The sequence below is a fragment of the Mycotypha africana genome (assembly GCF_025528875.1).
Source record: "Mycotypha africana strain NRRL 2978 chromosome Unknown BDF20scaffold_15, whole genome shotgun sequence".
Taxonomy (NCBI): Eukaryota; Fungi; Mucoromycota; class Mucoromycetes; order Mucorales; family Mycotyphaceae; genus Mycotypha; species Mycotypha africana.
The window spans coordinates 350,547-369,572 of record NW_026515739.1 but is presented as its reverse complement, the minus strand read 5'-3'; the positions used below and the strand labels follow the sequence as shown (position 1 = coordinate 369,572).

At 38.6% G+C, this 19,026-nt stretch overlaps 11 protein-coding genes across 11 annotated transcripts; 3 read left to right on the top strand and 8 right to left on the bottom strand.

Moving 5' to 3' along the window:
- Window positions 1-339: 339 nt before the first annotated feature.
- On the bottom strand, window positions 340-1,677 carry BDF20DRAFT_900410 (uncharacterized protein). The gene is made up of 3 exons (XM_053082736.1): window positions 1,499-1,677; window positions 1,325-1,401; window positions 340-1,185 (listed from the first exon to the last, which is right to left on the bottom strand). Exons 1-3 carry the CDS (start codon window positions 1,597-1,599, stop codon window positions 494-496), a joined length of 870 nt encoding a protein of 289 aa, XP_052931226.1. The 5' UTR covers window positions 1,600-1,677; the 3' UTR covers window positions 340-493.
- Window positions 1,678-4,122: 2,445 nt separating this feature from the next.
- Window positions 4,123-4,874, top strand: BDF20DRAFT_917560 (imidazoleglycerol phosphate dehydratase; the record flags this gene model as incomplete). The annotated part of the gene is made up of 3 exons (XM_053084585.1): window positions 4,123-4,251; window positions 4,330-4,515; window positions 4,593-4,874. 3 exons carry the CDS (start codon window positions 4,123-4,125, stop codon window positions 4,872-4,874), a joined length of 597 nt encoding a protein of 198 aa, XP_052931225.1.
- A 411-nt stretch (window positions 4,875-5,285) lies between these two features.
- Window positions 5,286-6,939, bottom strand: BDF20DRAFT_840179 (TLC domain-containing protein; the record flags this gene model as incomplete). The annotated part of the gene is made up of 6 exons (XM_053079357.1): window positions 5,286-5,355; window positions 5,420-5,630; window positions 5,735-5,858; window positions 5,939-6,226; window positions 6,417-6,727; window positions 6,804-6,939. 6 exons carry the CDS (start codon window positions 6,937-6,939, stop codon window positions 5,286-5,288), a joined length of 1,140 nt encoding a protein of 379 aa, XP_052931224.1.
- Window positions 6,940-7,421: 482 nt separating this feature from the next.
- On the bottom strand, window positions 7,422-7,891 carry BDF20DRAFT_228080 (uncharacterized protein). Its single transcript, XM_053074962.1, has one exon. The coding sequence runs from the start codon at window positions 7,754-7,756 to the stop codon at window positions 7,499-7,501; it is 258 nt and encodes an 85-aa protein (XP_052931223.1). The 5' UTR covers window positions 7,757-7,891; the 3' UTR covers window positions 7,422-7,498.
- Window positions 7,892-8,369: 478 nt separating this feature from the next.
- Window positions 8,370-9,070, bottom strand: BDF20DRAFT_829294 (ubiquinol-cytochrome C chaperone-domain-containing protein; the record flags this gene model as incomplete). Its single annotated transcript, XM_053078310.1, has 2 exons — window positions 8,370-8,821; window positions 8,887-9,070. 2 exons carry the CDS (start codon window positions 9,068-9,070, stop codon window positions 8,370-8,372), a joined length of 636 nt encoding a protein of 211 aa, XP_052931222.1.
- Window positions 9,071-9,903: 833 nt separating this feature from the next.
- On the bottom strand, window positions 9,904-10,838 carry BDF20DRAFT_829226 (NLI interacting factor; the record flags this gene model as incomplete). Its single annotated transcript, XM_053078306.1, has 4 exons — window positions 9,904-10,043; window positions 10,177-10,288; window positions 10,377-10,493; window positions 10,566-10,838. 4 exons carry the CDS (start codon window positions 10,836-10,838, stop codon window positions 9,904-9,906), a joined length of 642 nt encoding a protein of 213 aa, XP_052931221.1.
- Window positions 10,839-12,774: 1,936 nt separating this feature from the next.
- BDF20DRAFT_829319 (uncharacterized protein) lies at window positions 12,775-13,185 on the top strand (the record flags this gene model as incomplete). The annotated part of the gene is made up of 2 exons (XM_053078312.1): window positions 12,775-13,035; window positions 13,132-13,185. 2 exons carry the CDS (start codon window positions 12,775-12,777, stop codon window positions 13,183-13,185), a joined length of 315 nt encoding a protein of 104 aa, XP_052931220.1.
- A 582-nt stretch (window positions 13,186-13,767) lies between these two features.
- BDF20DRAFT_900389 (uncharacterized protein) lies at window positions 13,768-14,755 on the bottom strand. Its single transcript, XM_053082735.1, has 2 exons — window positions 14,467-14,755; window positions 13,768-14,390 (listed from the first exon to the last, which is right to left on the bottom strand). Exons 1-2 carry the CDS (start codon window positions 14,695-14,697, stop codon window positions 13,851-13,853), a joined length of 771 nt encoding a protein of 256 aa, XP_052931219.1. The 5' UTR covers window positions 14,698-14,755; the 3' UTR covers window positions 13,768-13,850.
- Window positions 14,604-17,213, bottom strand: BDF20DRAFT_227877 (uncharacterized protein). The gene is made up of 5 exons (XM_053074960.1): window positions 17,012-17,213; window positions 16,558-16,844; window positions 16,387-16,494; window positions 15,718-16,314; window positions 14,604-15,642 (listed from the first exon to the last, which is right to left on the bottom strand). Exons 2-5 carry the CDS (start codon window positions 16,795-16,797, stop codon window positions 14,836-14,838), a joined length of 1,752 nt encoding a protein of 583 aa, XP_052931218.1. The 5' UTR covers window positions 16,798-16,844; window positions 17,012-17,213; the 3' UTR covers window positions 14,604-14,835.
- BDF20DRAFT_917555 (uncharacterized protein) lies at window positions 17,021-17,745 on the top strand (the record flags this gene model as incomplete). The annotated part of the gene is made up of 2 exons (XM_053084584.1): window positions 17,021-17,378; window positions 17,450-17,745. The coding sequence occupies 2 exons, from the start codon at window positions 17,021-17,023 to the stop codon at window positions 17,743-17,745; spliced, it is 654 nt and encodes a 217-aa protein (XP_052931217.1).
- Window positions 17,686-19,009, bottom strand: BDF20DRAFT_227745 (thioredoxin peroxidase). The gene is made up of 3 exons (XM_053074959.1): window positions 18,827-19,009; window positions 18,426-18,725; window positions 17,686-18,350 (listed from the first exon to the last, which is right to left on the bottom strand). The coding sequence occupies exons 1-3, from the start codon at window positions 18,828-18,830 to the stop codon at window positions 17,986-17,988; spliced, it is 669 nt and encodes a 222-aa protein (XP_052931216.1). The 5' UTR covers window positions 18,831-19,009; the 3' UTR covers window positions 17,686-17,985.
- Window positions 19,010-19,026: the final 17 nt, after the last annotated feature.

Here is a 19,026-nt window from a genome sequence, read left to right as displayed (position 1 = left end):
TAAACAACTCATTTTTTGAATACATAGTACAATATAAATTCATGCATTGCTTCATTTTATGTCGGATCAACGAATGAAAATATGTAAGCCTAAAAAATCCTGCATTCATTTTTTGTGGATCATACAAAGTGGGCGGGGATGAAAGATTTGCAGTTCTACGAAAAAATGCAGTATAGAATTGGGGTTGCAGCAAGTGAACATGGACCAAGAGGACTAAGAACTACTCAATTTTTACTGCTAATGTAAGGCAGGAATATATCGTTTGTATTATTATTATTCACAACTCCAGCTGATTTCAAACACGCAGCTTAAGGGTGAATTTCTTTTAGGCCTTTCATCTTTTTTTTTTTTTCTTTTTTTTTTTGGGTAGCTGTATCATTTGCTTTATTATTATTTTTCAGAAAACTGTACAAAGGGTGGGTAGGGTTGGTCAATCAGATGGGAATAAATAAAGAAGAACAAAACAGAGAGGTTGGATAGAATAAGATGCGATTTAGATACCGCGACCACCAGTCACTTCAAGAGTATGACCGGTAACGTAGCTTGTCAAAGGAGTACAGAGAGTCAAGACAGAGCCAGCGACTTCATCAGCGGTACCAGCACGACCCAAAGGAATGTCAGCAAAAGGATTAGGTCTAGCACCCGACTTGTTACCAGTAGGGATACCAAGAGCGACCTTTTGACCGTCGACCTCAATAGTAGCACCAGCCTCCTTGGCACGAGTCAAACGAGTGTCGACCCAACCGAAAGCAACCGTGTTGCAACGAACGCCAAACATACCCCATTCTTTAGCAATGGTCTTGGTTAAACCCACAATACCAGCTTTAGCAGTAGCATAGTTGGCTTGACCGACGTTACCGTGAAGACCCGAGGTGGAGGAGACGTTGACGATGGATTTGTTTTGCCCATCCTTCTTGCGAAGATACTTGGCAGCAGCACGAACAATTCTGAAAGGAGCAGTGTTGTGGACAGCAAGCATGACATCCCATTGCTTATCCGAGATCTTATGAAGCATACCATCGTAAGTAAAACCAGCATTGTTGACAATATGGTTGATCTTGCCAAAGGCCTTGACAGTCTCTTCCACTAAACGTTCGGGGAAACTGGCGTCAAGAACATCACCGGGAATGGAAATAGCCTTACCACCGGCAGCGTTGATATCAGCAGCCACTTGATCCGATTTAGCTAAGGGTGTATGTAGAGGGAGCGATAGAAAAACAATGAGTTTACTTTTGTTCCACAACACTTATGCTTTGTGTTGTTTCTCTCTTTGGCCATAAGCAGCATCACTTCTCCACGTTTTCGTTTGGTCTCTGGTACTTACAGGCATCAATATCGGTAACAACAACGAATGCACCTTCACGAGCAAAGACTTCAGCACAGCTTTTACCAATACCTTGTCTAATAGTAGAGAGCAAAACACAAGTGAATGGTTATTTTTTTACCTTCTATTAACCCAATTTCCCTGCTGCATGTACAACTTTTGATGATAATTTACCCAGAACCTGTGATAATAGCAACTTCACCAGCCAATAAACCTTGAGGATAATTACCAGACAAGTGACCCTTAATGGTATTCAAACGATCAGTGGCAGACATGTTTACTGAAAGAGATGGGATAAATACGATAAAGTGAACCAAATGCGTACTACAAAAAAAAAAAAAAAAGATAAAAAATGTGGAGTAAAAAAAGAAGTTTAAATCTTTCTTTTCTGTGGTGTGTTATGTCCTACCTTATTTTGTCAGCATGAATGCTTTTTGGGAAAAACTTTTCATCCACTGTATCTTGGGTAAATTTCAGACATTTTCAGAAAATTTATTTAGACAGGTTCTCCATTTTTTTCAGAAATAATGTCTACATTTATTTCAGACAACCTATTCGGACAACTTAATCATGGATAGGATTACATCAATTTTAATCCAGCAGCTGAGCCCAACAGTGACCTACTAATGAATCTATGGACATTGAAGGCTTGTCAATACAGTACGGTGATGTTACTCCTTGCTGAATTACTGATATGCCCATAGAAAGAAGGCTTCACTGTTGCTAAATCTGCTGAGAAAATGTGGAATTCCAAGCAGTATGGCTTATGGATAGCATCCACAGCTTACCGACAGCAATAATGGAAACACCTTTACCGGAAGCCTAAAAAGATAATTTAAAAAAGAAAAGAAGGGTCTGATTGGACCCAATTTGCAAAACCGTTGATGTTTAAAACTTTACAAATTGAGCAGTACTACATAAAGTAATTGAGTTAAAAGAATGAAGCAAAACGAAGGGATGCAATGGAAGTGATGACTGGTGTTTGCTTTCCTTTTGCAGATGGTGTAGATATGTCATAATTGTTGCATTTGACGGACGGAAAGGGTTAGCGTGAATGGTAACAATTGAGCTGATTTCTCGTGAAGGCACACGTTCCAGAGGGCTGATGAAGCAGTTGTCAAACACTTGACTTGTGCGATGAAAAGCGAGAGTTGTTTTGAAGACATTGGCAATTGAATATGGGTAAAATGACAATGATTGCATAGATAATGGATATGTATATGCTATCAGACAGTTTGCAGTTATTTAATGTTTGTATACAATTTTAAAAGATATAATATAAATATGTATGTATATATTATTAACAAGCTAGTTTTATTGTATAATCATATCAACTGATGACGTATATTCGATGGGTATATCCGATGGTTCTTTGTCTTTTTTTTTATAGGTACGTATACTATTGTTGGTAATTTTCTCTATAGATGGAATGAGTTCAATAAAAATCGTTGAGTATCCAATAATTTCTAACGAATGCAAAATAAGTATAGCTTTTGAGTAAGTGACACATTTTTCCTTGATGGTTTAGGGTATAATGAAAAATATCACGAAAATAAGTTATAGTATGCGATCGTAAAAGAATTCGACGTGTTCAGGTAGGTATATTTGATGTAAATTTAGAAAGAATGGACAATATCCTACGTGAGTATACTTGCCGTGCTTCATCGACTATTTGACCTTGCGCGCCAAAAGTATCGCTAGATATATAAGGTAATATCACGCAAAGTCTCTCCATGAAGCGTTCTTAAGTTGTGAAGACAAAGCAATGTTGATTTTTGACTTTCATACATTCCTTTAATACTGTCGTACTTTGTTATTGTACAGCGGGATAAGGATATTTAATCGATTATGGTAAATCCCTACCCAAATGTTGAAATGTCTCTCTAAACAAAAAAGTTGAACAAATATCTTGACAGATTTTCTGAAAAAAAAAAAAAGAAATGTTTCTCGAATGTCTCCAAACACTGCTGTAGGTAATATGCTGTAATGGCGTTGCTGTTTGTCATGCTAGATTAAAATTGATGTCATCCTATCCATGACAGAGTTGTCTGACTACGCTGTCTGAAATGAATGTAAATGTTATTCTGAAAAAAAATTGAAAATCTGTCTAAATAAAACATCTCAATACGTCTAAATAAAAAGAAGTGAGAGTGTTTGAAATTGAACCGAAAATACAATAATTTTTTCCTTAGTAGAGGAGGGTGAAATCGTTTCGTCAAAAGAATAAGTTGAAAATTGGCATTACTAAACTTTGATTACATGAGAGAATTTCTCACGTCAAATCACGTATGCGGCCCCGCACCCACTTTATTTTCAAGTTCTGTTGTGCTCATAGAAAGACCTTTTTCATTTTCATTTTCATTTCGTAGAAACTACTGGCCATTATTTTGTTTCTCAACAAGAGAGATATCCTATGGCATTTAGTCTCCAATAGCTATCGTGCTTTTATTTAAAGCAGCTACTGTAATCATGCCTTTTTTTTTCAAAATAGCGTTGCCAAACAGGAGGAGATACCTGTGTATGGATGCAATCAGCCTGAAAGAGAGTGCTAAGTAAAGGAAGACCTTTGAATGGCATCTCTTCATTTTTGGTTTTTTTTTTTTTTTTTTTGCCCCTTAATCCGATTTATCTATTTTTTTTTTCCTGACTTACAAATCATGAGTAAACGGTTCTTTGATTCGCTCACAAGTCTTTGTTCAGCTTTTTTTCATTTAAGCGAGCGTCCCCTTTTGTCCCGCTTTTTTTGGGGTTTTTTTTTTCTTGGGTTATCTTCTTCATCTTTTATTATATTAATCATCATGGATGCCCCTCGCACAGCCACTATTAAACGAAAGACAAACGAAACAGACATCAAGATATCTCTGAATTTAGATGACAAGCTGAATCAGAAGATCGACATCAACACTGGCATTGGCTTTTTAGATCATGTAGGTTCTTTGAGATGAATAACGTCTTTTTGAAGAATAGGATTTTAAACTGTAAGATTCGAATGGTCAACCTTCTAGATGTTGCATGCTCTTGCCAAGCATGGTGGTTGGTCCTTGAGTGTTAGCTGTAAAGGGGATCTTTGGATTGACGATCACCACTCTGCCGAAGATACGGGTATTGCTCTCGGGATGGCTTTCAAAGAAGCACTCGGTGTTCCCAGAGGTATCAAGCGTTTTGGCTCAGCTCACTGCCCGTTAGACGAAGTAAGTTTGATGGGGGGGGGGAAAGAGTCTTGAGAGCTGTTTTTTTTTTTACTCAAACTCTTTGTTGTTTCTCTTAGGCACTTTCTCGAGCAGTTGTTGATATTTCAGGACGTCCTTTCGCCGATGTGAACCTTGATTTGAAACGTGAAATGATTGGACAGCTGTCGACGGAAATGATCCCTCACGTTTTAGAATCCTTTGCTGGTGCTGCGGGTATTACTCTTCATGTGGATGTGTTGAAAGGCAAAAACGATCATCACAAGGCAGAGTCTGCATTCAAGGCGTTGGCCGTTGCTATCCGTGAAGCTACCACAAGAACGGGCACCAATGATATTCCTTCCACCAAGGGAGTTTTATAGATCGAAACACAATTCCCGAACATCCTTAGAGCATATGAGGCCTATGGCTAGATATGGATACTCATTGTTTTTTTGTACAAATAACAGCATTTATTATCATTCACTTGTAGAAAGGATGGGTTAAGGACTGCTTTTTATTGATCAGCGTAACATAGAGATGGAGGGGGGGTGTTATGTTCCAGGATATAGTTCTTTATAAATGAAATCATTTTGATGGGAGGGAAAATAAATACATAAATTAAGTTGGAAGGAAGAGAGAGTATGACTTGTACAAAAAAAGAAAAGTGGACAATGGCTTCAAACATCTTCTATTTTCGCCATGGCTGCGAATAGATGAATAAGTATAAGCATTGGATAGTGCGGAGTGAGGTGTGTGTGTGTCTGTGGGTGAGTTGACGAGGGGAGCGGTGTTTAAGTAGATCTTTTTTCCTGTTTTCTCAACGTTTCCTTGACGGTGGGTTTTTGCTCATTCACGTGGATGCTATAAAGGAGATGGATGGATCTTAGCATCCAGACGAGTTGGGCCCACTTTTTATCCCTCTTACCTATCCTCTTCATCCTCATCATCACTGCGACTGTCTTCAGCATTATTCCCTTGCAAGACCTTGATGATGACTTTGACAATCATAGCAAACCAATAGAACATGAGACAGTTCAACAGAATAAATAATAGGATATAGATCTTTTGAGTAAAGGGTGTAAAGTATTTTCCTTTCTCTGGTTCCCACTTCATATCTAGATACTTTTCAGGTTCAACTATGCATCGCCAGTGATAGATATAAAAAAAAAGAAAAAGACTTGCGTTAATCCCCACTGATCTTTTTATAGTCAAAAAAATGATCATTGACACGCGCGCGCACCTGTAGTGGACCATATAATCATGGAGAATAAACCGTGTCGCGTGATCGGCCATGCTAACGCGAACAGTCCAAAGGCAATATCACACACAAATGAGAAACCGATATATTTTAGCATTTTGGCGAGCTAGAAGAAGGGCAAAGTTCAGTCACCACACGTGGTTGGGTTCCTCTTTTTCACTTTAAATCAATCCTCGCTCCACTTACGGCAAGTAAAATATCAGCAAAATCCATACAGCAAAGGACAGCATTTCCAATACGTGTAAAATTGGTATAGTAGCTAGAAGAGATCAATACGAGCGTGATGATATGATGTGAAAGCATAGCAAAGTGATCCTTTCTTCGTTTTTCAATGTGGATGGTATACAGTTGCTGGATCCAAAAAGCAAATTGCATTAAATAGTACAATTTCATTCGTTTTGACATGAGAATATGTGGGTAACCAATCCAATATTGTGAACTATCGAACCAATGAGGACTATGGTACATAATATTCTTTTTTTACACAAAAAAAAAAAAAAAAAAAAAAAAAATAATGATCTGAGCTTTTAGTTACAGCAAAAAAGAAAAAATCAAAAAAAAATCGAATTTTGTTCTATGCACCACACACCTCCTCCTTCTGCACTTCTTCCCTCCCCAACAAACACACACACACACACACACACACATACGCACACAGACTTACCATGCCAAATGTCCAAAAGACGGTATAGTAGGTAAACATCGAAGCCTGTTCAGCAAATCTCTGTCTTTTAGCATAAGACTTTACATCAAATAATCGAGCCAATGGATGAAAGATAAATCGCATCACAAAGGCACGTAAGAAAGTAAACGCCACAACCCAAAAGCCGACAAAATAGAGATCGTCAGGGCCTTTATCGTACATCACAGCATTTTCATGCTTTACTCTGTAAGACAAATACACGCTTTTCCTTGCTATTGGAAAGCCAGAGACATACCCCAGCAGTGTAAAAGAACATAATAAAGCAGTTATTTCTAAAACATGCAAACATCGAGTGAGTTGGATATTTCGATAGAACCATATCGAAAAAACCAGTCTTTCTGTTCATACCTAGTTCATGTTTTAGTATCCTTTCCTTGATAGGAGTAGATGTAGTTGTTGGTGCTGTTGTTTTAATAGTGGCTCTGGTGTACTTTGTAGGCTTCTCAGGTGACGTTTTGTTATCTGATAAAGCTTCAGCTGTCATCAAATTCTATCTGATTTTCGATTTGTTGAAAAAGAAAAAAGGGTGGGGTTTTTTTTTTACACGCAAAACAAGAAAAGAAAGAATGAAAGAAAAGAAAAAAAAAAAAAAAAAAAAAAATAATCAACAAAAAATAAAAGGGGCGGAACACACATACACCAGCGTAATACACACACAAAAGAAAAAAAGAAAAAAGGGACACACCACACAATTGAAACCTTTTATTTTTAGGTTCCCTTCCAGCAAAAAAAATAGTTTATTATTTAAACAAATCAGTATTCTTTCCTTTTGATGCTAAGGATGAACATCCGAAAAGTAAAGGGATGATACACTTTTCAAGTGGCGTTCTTTATCATTTTTACGCCGAGCCTCGTCGAATAGCAAAGACAGAGGGCTTGAGGGCTTGAATGATTTACCGCGTCCAGTGACAAATATGAGACAAAGCACATAAAAAAAAAACCGTTCCTTTCTCAGCAAACGCATCCTTTTTTCGCCTATAGCAAAGTATATAGAATCATTCGACTTGTTGAATTCGAATTGGCAGTCCCATTCTTTTTTTCCATTAGCAGATGACCTTATTTGAAGTCGTACGAATTATAAGTGGCATCATGCGTGGTTTTTTTTTTTTTTTTTTTTTTTTTTTCTTTTTTCCTTCTGTTATAGAAAGATCTTTACGTAGGATATACCCATCGTAAACAATGCTCCATCTATTCTGGTTGAATCGTTTCTTCCTTGCCGTCTTGATACTCACCTTATCGGAGGCATAAACAGCAAGCGAAAAAGAAAAAACCCCCATACAAAAGAGGGTGTGAGCTTGCATCGAAAAACGAAGGATAGGTAGCAGAAAGCCACCACGTCTATCTCTGTATACAACATAAAACCTTTTTTATATCAAGATGGATATGTTTTTCAGTAAAGGAAGGGTTTCAATGGAAGCAAGCATCAAACTGTGTAAAGGTCGAAATGATAAAAAAGAGAAAGAACCATGATCCACCACCCATGAAGCGCTTACGACAGTCAATGAAGGTTGTACGCTATTTATAGAAAAGGGTATTCGTGAGGAAAAAGACACCCTTTTTCCCTATAAAAATGACCAAAGTGTACAACTTTTTCTGGGTTATTTTTTGTACTTTCTACAAAACAGATTCTCTCATCAAAATCATCCCATTCACTGGTTTTTGTAATACGATAACTTTTTATTTTTTTTTTTTTCCTTTTATCTTGAGAATGGCGGATAATGGGGACGACGAAAGAATGAGTGGGCTTGTAAAAAATATGGATCCGATAGAAGCATTGAAAGATGACATAGGATAAGATGAAATAGAGAGACAAAAAAGAGAGTAGATCCAATGGGAAAGAACAATACACAAAATACAGTGTTTGTATTTTCTAGGGTTAATAAAGAGGGGCCATTTCATGGGGGTTTAGCCTCTTTACAAGGGAGTGGTATCCAACTTTGCAAAATCAACGTGCCCTTCCATGACATCTTTGTACTGATCCATATTCTGTAGCTGAGCTCGGACATATCTGACCAAGAGGGCAAGGTTGTTTGCTTCTACGGTAGCGGTGGTGGCAACCGAGGGAGACAAGACATTTCTCCATAAAGCAGCCGCCAAGACAGTGTCATCTTTACACATGCCTTCATCAAAGGCTTGTACGGAACCATGACACTGAGCAATGTAATCCTTGATATAATTTGTAATCAATCGCTGCTGGTTGATGCCCAGATCAATAATTCGATCTTCAATATCTTCAAAGAATCGATTCACCACTTCTTGCATATATCGCTTGCCATGTTCGTGAGTACGTAAATGAACCATCATCATCCAAATATGCAAATGTGTTACTGAGAACCATGTTTGAAAATTATCGGGTAACTTGCAAACTAAACCAAATAAGAGTTAGGTTCAACATAAACCACCTTTTCTTCTTTTTTTTTTGATTTTTTACCATTGATAAAGAAATCTCTATTCCTTTCCAACTGCAAAGAACAGGGTCTATACAACATGTGACTTTTTAAAATCGCTGTCGATGCCAATGAATTATAGCCAAACAACTTTGCTAGGCCATAAATGCATTTTTTGGTGAAATTTGAATAATGCGTTTGACGAGGATTCTTTTTATACTCTTCCATCAGTTCGTAGGGCGTTAGTTTGCGACGACGTGGGTGTTTCTGCTCACGCATGTGAGGTAATGGTTGATCAGGCAGAGGCGGAGGTATACTTTTATCTGTCTTTGTCGTAGTGGCGTTTGGGGTAGATGTATTCAGACAACGTATTGCTGTGGATCTCTAACAGAAGAAAAAGAAATGAGTGACGCGATGACAACAACATGAACAGGGGCACGACTCTACCACGACATTGGTTTTCAAGATCTGTTGTGGGGTCAGCATAGCATTCTATGATAGACCAAGGGCCAAAAATTGACATGAAAAAAAAAGCGGGGAAAAAAAAATAGAGATTTTAGCTCATGACATCACGTTGTCCGATGGATACCATTTCGAAAAGCAACAAGACGAGGGGCCTACCTTTCTTATATTGGCTGCCAACAGAGTGGTCGTTTGTCTCAAAAAAGCCATGTTTTATACACGTATTTCTAATGCAAGCAGGGAAGTGCAAAAAGAAGGATGAGGTACAAAAAATAAAGAGACAAGGCTGGTTCTTTTTTTGAACGGGCTTGTCTTCTGTGTTTCAAAAACTGCAAAACTTCTATTTTAGGCAGGCATTTTTTCAAAAAAGAAAAAAGCTATTCTAAGGGAAAACAGTAAAACAAGGTATGATCTTTTTCTCTAAACCGTCAGCGATGAAAATGTACATAAAGTGCCAAATGTGTGTGTGTGTGTGGGGGGGGTAAAATAAATAAGTTGTCAAAAGGGAAAAAAGAAGCTTTGGGAGATATGCTTATTGGTTATGATGTTACAATTTTGTTGTCAAAAAAAAAAAAAAAGAAAAAACCAAAAAAAACGGGTCAATCACTAACAACATTCTGTAGCTTCAAAATACTTCTTACATCGGCAGCAAATCTGAGTGCATCCAAAAACGGTAATAGATCTAATAAACTTTCATCGTTGGGGTTGGAGATCCAAGTAGGTAAAGCCACACCATTTTCTATAAAATCAATCCAAGGTGACAGTGTTAAAGAGAGTCATCCCCCAAAAAAGTCAGAAAGAGAGCCAAAAAAAAGGGGCAGGAGGAGAGGGGGGGGGGAGCGGGGGTTTGATTTTTTTTTTTTTTTTTCTACCTTTAAATAAATCAAAAGCAACAGGACTGTTATCTACGAGACACACTTTACATAAATCTTTCTCTGCTAAAGTCAAGTCTTTGAGATAGTTGCCATTGACAATGACACACGACTGAAGAAGAGAGTAATGAGTGAGTGAGTGAGTGAGTGATTGACTGAGTAAGAAAGGAAAAAATCATGGCTGTCCCCTTTTTCTTTACCTGTCGAAAGAATCTTTGTGAAATCAAATTATTCTCTTGATCAAGCCAGTCTATCACGGGGTCGGCATATTCTGCCATGGAAGCTGTGTAAATGACAATTTTATACCACTGACTTATCTATAAAGGGAAAACGATATAAATACACAAAACTGAATGGGAAATAGACAATAATGATGATGTGTATCTTACAGTTTTTAGAAAGAAATCTACGTGGGGTCGTTTGTATACTTCATACATGAGCGATTGTTTATCACAATGAACCTCGATACTCTTACGTACGATGGACGGGCTTATTTTACTACTGTTACTGTTGTTACCGAGTCGAATAGAATGAACCAATGTCTCGTCTAAATCTAATATGAGCGTCTTGTTTTTGTAATATTGGGTGGAGGGTATCGTATTTCTGATATGGACAGTGTTTGATGTATTGGTTTTCGTAGTGCTGTTGCTATTTTTATTCATGGGCGAACGATGTACGGCAGCAGGTGCGGTTGTTTTGTTGGTTGCTTTCTTGCGATCACTGTATCTTATTTTCGTAGTTGTTGTTGTAAAGATATATTTGAATAAAAATGTAATGTAAAAGTATATCTGGCTGAAAAATATTCGTTTCTTGTGCAGCGAAGTCGTCGTCGTCGTCGTCGTCGATGTTGTGGATGTCGCAGGAGAGGGCGTTCTGAAAGCTGTAGTTACTGTGGCCGACATCGTGTGATATAATGTTGCGATAGTGACGAATGATAGATGATTGGTATATAGACAAAGAGGTGCTAAATGTATAAAAAAAAAAAAAAAAAAAAAAAAAAAAAGTCGAAAAAAAAAGGAACAATATTGAACTTTAAAAAGAAAGAAAAAAAACCGTTCATTATATGAAATAATGCAAATTCGAATTTCTATTTCACGTCAATTTGTTCTTTAATTTTGTAATGTCCGTAAACCTTTTTTTTTTTTTTTATTTTTCCTCCCCATAGAAATCACAGATCGAAAAAAAAAGGGGGAGGGAAGATGACTCTTTTCACTTGTTGTAAAGGTCACTCATTCTTCTATAATAGAGAATTGAATGCATGTCTATGTGAATACTACTAGCTTTACAAGAAAAGAGACTTTTGACTGCTTATCATTACCCGTATCTTTATATTTTGTAACATTGTGCAATGCTAACGCGAAACAGACGACTCTTTGAAACGTTGTTAGGATCTTCAAAAAACCTTAACTACTGTATCAGAGGGTTGTCAGATGTGGGCATTGTTGATAGTGATGGAAACAGCGGATGGGGATGAACACCGGAGGTCTTCACCGCCCCTACAGGTGGGATGGGCTGACTCTTAAAATTTCCCTCCCAAGAGCCCACCCTTTATTACGGATAATGTACAGGCCTTGACATGAAAAGACACACAATGCCTCTCTTTGGATCGACATCATAGACCTGCTCCTATTGACTTGAGTTCCAAGAACAACGCTCATCAGAATTTCAACAAAAAAAAGGATAGCAGTAATTTTTCAACTTTAAATGTTGTCACTTTTTTAATTTTTCCGTTTTCTTTTTGCCCAGCTGTTTAGATTTAAGAGCGGAATCAAAAGATGCCTCTCTTTCCTCCCCCCCCCCTTTTTTTTCAAATCTTCTTAATTGCACCCCAAGACAGGAAAATGGGGTGGAAAAACACCCAATTCTTCAGGAAGAAAAGAGACCTTCTCTTCCATGGTTGAAATAGAACCAATCGTGTTCCAACTGTCAGAATTAGAGGAATAAACATATCCAATTGAAATAATTGTCCTTTTTTTTTTTTTTTCATTTGGCCCCATCTACTGCAATGAGATAGCTAGTCCTCTACCCACTTTTGCATAGTGAACAATGATTGTATGAATGGGAATACATGTTGCCACATTAGAGAACGAACAATGTGATCTGTGCGCTTTGGATGGGCAGCACGTCAGACTTTGAGCGATAAAGAGTCGCGTTTTTTATGATGAGGAAAACGTGGCGAGCGTCATCGATGTTTAATATGCCGACTTTATAGGTGCCTCACTCGGGTAGTTTTTTGTCCAAAACGGGACAGCTGGCACTCAGCCCAAAGCCCCCGCCTCTTAGCCCTTTAGAATGAATCTCGAATAAAATTCCCTTTTGTACTGCTTTTCTATTTTCTGCGAGTCTTTTTTTATTATCCATAAAATAGAAATACTTTATCTGCACTCATCATTATTGGCATCAAGCTTCTACTCTTCTTTTTCGGTCACCATTCATAGAATGCCCTTTTCTCATTTATTCGTTTCTAAGAATCGTAAAGTGGACTTTGAGATAACACTTTTCATTCAAGATCTCACTAATGTGCCGCTTGTAAGCGGTCTCTATTATGTCAAATGGAAAATTAAACATGCGGCTAGTAAACATACACATGGATCCACCATGAAGGCCCCCATTCGAGACCATGCCATCTTTTGGGGCCATCCCATCAGCACTATTGCTCACCTTGTGATTTCATCTTCAAAAGATCGTCTATTAGGCGCTTGCGAATTGAAGCTAGAAGTATATCAGGAATTAGGTGGTAATAATAAGAATATCACTTCAGTGGGGACTTTGTCGATCAATTTGTCAGAATATGCGAGTGCCGGATTGGTGACAAGGAGATATTTACTGGATCAATGTAAATTCAACTCGACACTAAAGGTATAATTCTGTTATTCTTATTTTTTATGAGAGCCGGTTTTCATGATAATTCATCTCTATTTATTTATTTTTGTTGTCAATTTTTCATCATTTTAGTTGTCAATTAAAGTCGACCAGAAATCAGATGCATTAACAGAATTCAATACGTAAGTGACATATCATAAGACGGAGACATTTTTTCCATAGAGATTTTCAACAAATTTTTTCTTTTTGCCTACTGTAGTCCACCTCTGAAACGTCAGCAATTATTTACAAATATACCAACGACGATATCCGATAACAACTATTATAATAAATCTACACAGCAACTATTTGATCAAAGATCTCTCAACACGAACAGCATAAACAACAGCAACGGTACTAGTCATAGACCACCCCCCACAGGCTTAGAGCAACAAAACAATGCACATTTACTAAAGAAATCACAATCTGCCATATCCTTAGTAAACTATCCAAATCATAAAAAATAACAGTAAAAAAAAAAAAAAAAAAAAAAAAAAGTATGATTTTCTCACATTCATCTTTTTTTTTTCTCCTTGAATGGTCTATTTTCCCTACATAGCCTCATTATTGTAGACAAGTATCTCCTTTTGATAATGATAGTAGTACAGATGAGCCATCACCAACAGATTTAGTCGAGCAGTTATTCCAGTCCACATCGACACGTAAACAACAACAACAACAACAACAACAACAACAGGAACTGCAACAACAACAACAACAGCAGCAGCAGCAGCAACAGCAGCAGCAGCAATAACAACAACAACAACAGCAATCGACATCGTCAACATGTATGTCACGTGTATATAGAGATGCTACGGTGACGAAATGTAAATCACATCGGACGGCCCTGGCTGTACTTTTCCTATCTCTTTCTTCAGTGAGGGTTGCGGCTGCTGTTGTTGCTGCTGATGCTGCTGCTGATGCTGCTGCTTCTTTTTCTCATCTTCCAGTATTTGTTCGATAGCCAATAAAACCCGTTTTGCTGGATGTTTACCAGCAGCCGTCATAGTCGTACTCGTCGTCGTTGTTGAAGTAACGACGAATTCAAGATAGTAATTGACCAGATCCAAACATGTCATCACTGTAAAATGAGAATCGTACTCAAATAAGCCTGCAGGTCGAGCGTATTTGAGTATCTTGCCTATGGTATCAAATCCGTCGCGCACCAACAATCGATGCTCTTTGATTTCTTTTTGACTTTTGCTCCTTTCATCAAATTTACAGCATTCCCTCATCAATTCCATGATGCGAATAAAGACGTGCTTTTGACAAAGAGGCAGGATCCGTGGCGATAAATTCACCTGACATAGCCCACACAATACAGTGCAAATCATTCTTCTCAATTGATACCACTATGGGATAAAAAAGAAAAAGCCTGATGAATCGTTTTTCTCCTTATAGAAAAAGAAAAGAGAGAGAACCCCTTACCTTCTGCCATGTATACGATCCTTTCGATAAGTGTAATAAATCCGTCAATCGTTTCATCACTTCAGGAACCACTTTGGCCTTCTCCATGGCTGCCTCACTGTGAATTCCTTTCATGCCACACTGCAGCTCTTGTTCTTTTTCAAACAGTCCATCTCCATCCACAGTTGACCAATCCTTATTTCCATTCAACATGGCTTGAATAACAATGAGACAAGAGAACAGTATCTCCATTGGCGTTTCTTCCGATAATAACTTTAAAAATCCCTCGTCTGTCAGAATAAATAAGAAACTACGCATCGAAACATCAGTCAAATGCCTGATCGCCCTCCCCCCCCCTCCTCCACCAACCCAACCCAACCCAACCCAACATCACCCACGAAAATGAGAGAGATATACATACATTGGCTTATTTGGATACTGTCGGCTTACTCTCGTTAATACTTCCAAAATGCATTGAATACTTTTCGTGCTGTAGGCCTCTTTCGGTGTCAACTTGGCCTCGATCGCAGCATTGATGACAGAAGGATACGTCTGATGTTGGTTGACAAGCGTCATGATCTCTGTATACGTGATATCTTCCCTCAACAAGTCTGCATATTTTTCCGTAATGATCTGCTGTTTTAAAGGTGAGGGCTTGCGGTCATTATGGTACTTGAACGTGAAGAGAGAGAGACATTGAACGAGTTGGTAAAGGACAGCATGCGATCGATGGCTGATCATTTCATTGTAGAGCTGTTGAAGAGCTACCGTATGAAATTGTTGTTGGTGTTGCTGCTGCTGCTGCTGCTGTTGTTGTTGTACTGCTTGGTGCCAAGAAGCGGTTATTCGAGCGAGTGTCATACTGATGCATTCGATGATCGTATAGAGCTTGTATTGAATGCAAATGGGTAGGCAGTAACCAAACTGAATAATGAGCGAGCGGATAATAACATTGGCGTCTTGGATTTGACCCGACAGGTAGTAGCGGATTTCTGAAGCGATCATGTTGAGTCGTTGTTCATGGATTTTGTCAAGCGTGAGGGTCGAAGGGATATCTGTAAAGTAGGATGCATATTGCTCACTCCATTGTTGTATGTTTTCTGGCGTGAAAGCCATCAAGTAGTTTTTGGTATATTTGTGTCGTGTTCTATTCCATTCCAGATAGATATCTTCAAAAATAAGCTGCAATAAATCACGCTTCAACAAGTGCAAAGAAAAACACCCTTAGTCCTCTGACAATTGTTTTCATAACGGAGGAAAAAATTCACTTACGTAAGCTTCATTGGATGGAAAGGGTATAAATGGCGTTGTAGGGGTACTGGTTATCGAACGAAAAGAAGGTGTTCCATTCAATGCAGAATAAGGATCATCAGCCTGCTTGACGGGTACTTTGGCTATCTTGAGAGGCGGTTCTTCCTCTATGGACATGGATGTCGATGTTCTTTGTGTTTGAGACAACGACGGTCCATCTTTATACAATCTACTGCTTTCCGCATGATCAGGCAAAACCATGCCACTGGCAGAGCATGATTTAACATCATGTGTCGTAGGCACGACAGTGGCAGTAGAAATCGCATGATCGTCCTCTTCATCACCTTGGGGTGCTGCTCTCATCTGACTATGAAGGGTCATTTTCGACGTTTCATTCGATAGACTGAAAGCACTATGAGGGGACTCGGCGCGTTTCCTTCTATTTTTTGGCTTCCATGCTGGGGCTACGGTGGGAAAGCTGGTTTGTGTGGATCCTCTGTTCGACGGCGGTAGCTGTTGAGTGCCTGCTACAGCAGGAGAGTGTGTGATAGTAGGAGTGCCTGGGTTGGTTCTTTTTTTTTTCTTTGTCAAGATTTGCTCGGCTTCTGATACAATTTTCTAAGTAAATGATAGGGATTAATAGATCGAATGGATGGCTCTCAACATGTAAGCCAAAGATAAGAAAATTACTTCTCGCTTTGTTTGCTCATTCAACTTTCGTTCCAGCATTTGCTTATCAAACTCCAATGCTTGTATTCTATGTTGCAAATCTTCAATTATTCGTCTACTATCCTGCTTCTATTAGAAAAAATGAGCATGAATAGATTTATCTCCGTGTCACTTCAGCATGCCCATATTTACATCGTCTGGCTCTTGTTTCACAAAAGGCCCATCGGTTACATAGCCAGCTGCGATAGTGTGATAGGTGGAAGCCTGTCGCTGTCCATCTTGAGTAGCTGCTGCTTTTTGGTCCCATGGTCTCTGTTGCGTTTGCTGTGTTTGTAAGTAAGTCGTTACTGCCTCGTCTAATTGCTTAATGTCTTCTTCATCGAAATCTAAATCGTCTAGGTCAATAGACTGATTATCATCGTCTGTGTTCATTACGCTCGTTTATAGGAATGAAAGCACAAGCATAAGCTTTGTTGTTACTATGAGAATAATCGCGAAAAAGGTGAAAAACGAGAAGCGGCAAAAGAAATCAACATCGCGTTTTTCTGTTGTCCTCGTTTTTTAAATAGTATTCAAAAATTCGAATCCCCGATACAATTCTACCACAGAAAAACAAGAAGAAGTGTGTTGCCACTTTTTCACTTACTTACGAATAATGTCATCTGTATTCAACCTGTCACCGTCGAGCAGTACATCGAAAAGGCAAGCGCAAAAGCACCCGACAACCGAAAGACCCTCTTCTATACATTCTACGTCGTCTTCTCACAAAAGTTCTGGCCATTTCAACCGAATAGCATCCACTTGGTCAATATTCTCATTGGATCAGTTACCATTTTACAGCCATTCCGCAAAGAACAGTAATGGGAAGAGTAAAAAAGGAACAAGAAGATTATCAAATGCTAGTCATATCAGTCAATTTAGTATAAACAGCAGTAGCAGTCGTGCAACGAGCTATGTGGAAGATGAAGCAACAGCAAAAAAGCTCTCAAAGCAGAGGACCAAAGCTGCTGAAGGTGAGTGATTGGGTTTTTGGGAGGCTCATTTTGAGCAAACCAGAACTAAATCCTTTTGATCAATTTTCCAGTTGTCAAAGGCTTCATGCGTGTATTACTCTTATGTTTAAATGATTGCTCCAATGGTTTTTACAAAATATTTGACCATATTCAACGGCGTGTACCGTCTATCGTAAAGCAGAAAATCGCTGTGAGGGATCTGACTCAAAAAGTGAACATAGCCATAGCAGATATAGAGGATGTCAGAGAAAATGTAATAGAACTAGAGAGACAAATCGAACCTTTCCGTAACATGTATCAAATGATTCAAGCATCCATCACCATGGCATCTGCTACAAATACGAGAAAGAAACAAGTGGATCATTGAGAGATAGACCAGCTACCTGTATCATTCCCGGCGAGGCTCATCTTCCATCATCTAAGCGATCCCTTTTGGGATAGATAGCAGTTCTTAGGTGTTATGCAGGCTTTTTATTCATGATGCATGTCACCGCGAGGGATAGCAAGTCCCTGTTACCGCCAATACTTTCGCCGTTTTTTTTTTTCTGACAAAAAAAATACGAGACGTTGCGTGCTTTTTTATTGTTTGCTTGTTTGTTTTACATAATTAATCATCATCTTGAGCAAAATAAGCCTTGGCTTTTTCTACATCTGGTATGATGGTTTTCTCTCCTCGAATCCAATTAGCTGGACACACTTCTCCATGTTGATCAGTAAACTGAAACGCCTCGACTAGTCTCAGTGTTTCTTGCACACTTCGACCCACTGGTAAATCGTTAATCGTTATTTGACGCAAAATACCTCTACGATCAATAATAAACAAGCCACGTAGCGCAATTCCTGCCCGATCGAGATACACACCGTACTCTTTTGCCACTTGTCTTGGTTTATCAGCCATGATAGGTAGCCGCGTTTCTTTGCCTAATCCGCCTTGTTGCCGTGCACGGTCTATCCAAGCGTGATGAACGTATTCTGACATCATAGAAGAAGAACAAGATTATTTTAAGCGCTCCAAACCCTTTGACCTTGCGCCATCTTATCGCTTACCTGAATCACATGAAGCAGCAATCACCTCACACTCTAAAGCTCGAAATTCATCCAATGCATCATTGAAGGCAATGATTTCAGTAGGACAGACAAAAGTGAAATCCATAGGGTACCATAATAGAACGACGTATTTCCCTTTATAATCTGAAAGTTTGATGCTTTCGACGATTTCTCCATCTACGACGCCAGGTAGATCAAAGCTGGGTGCCAGTTTCTGAACTTGGGCAATCGTGGGCGCCTGCTCTGCAGCGGCCCTTCGTCCTAAAGAAGATGTGGAAGGTTGTGATACTTGCTTCACTTCTAATATTTTCAAATCCACGCAATCCATAAGAAAAAGATAGTTTTAGATTTTTGTCTCTTTTTTCAAGTCAGGCAGTCCTTGTCGTTGATATAGCATTTACCCATAGTAGTCAACAGCAGTAAAGAAATGGGAGCAAAAATCAAAAGGAAAAAGAAAACAAAAAATTGAATGAACTGATAGACAAAGCAATAAAACGTGAAACAAAAATTTCCTTCGCAGCTGCATTAAAAAAAGGCTGCGGACAAAAGCTGTCAAAAAAATAGTTAAACTAAATCTTTTTTTTTTTTTTTTTTTTTTTAT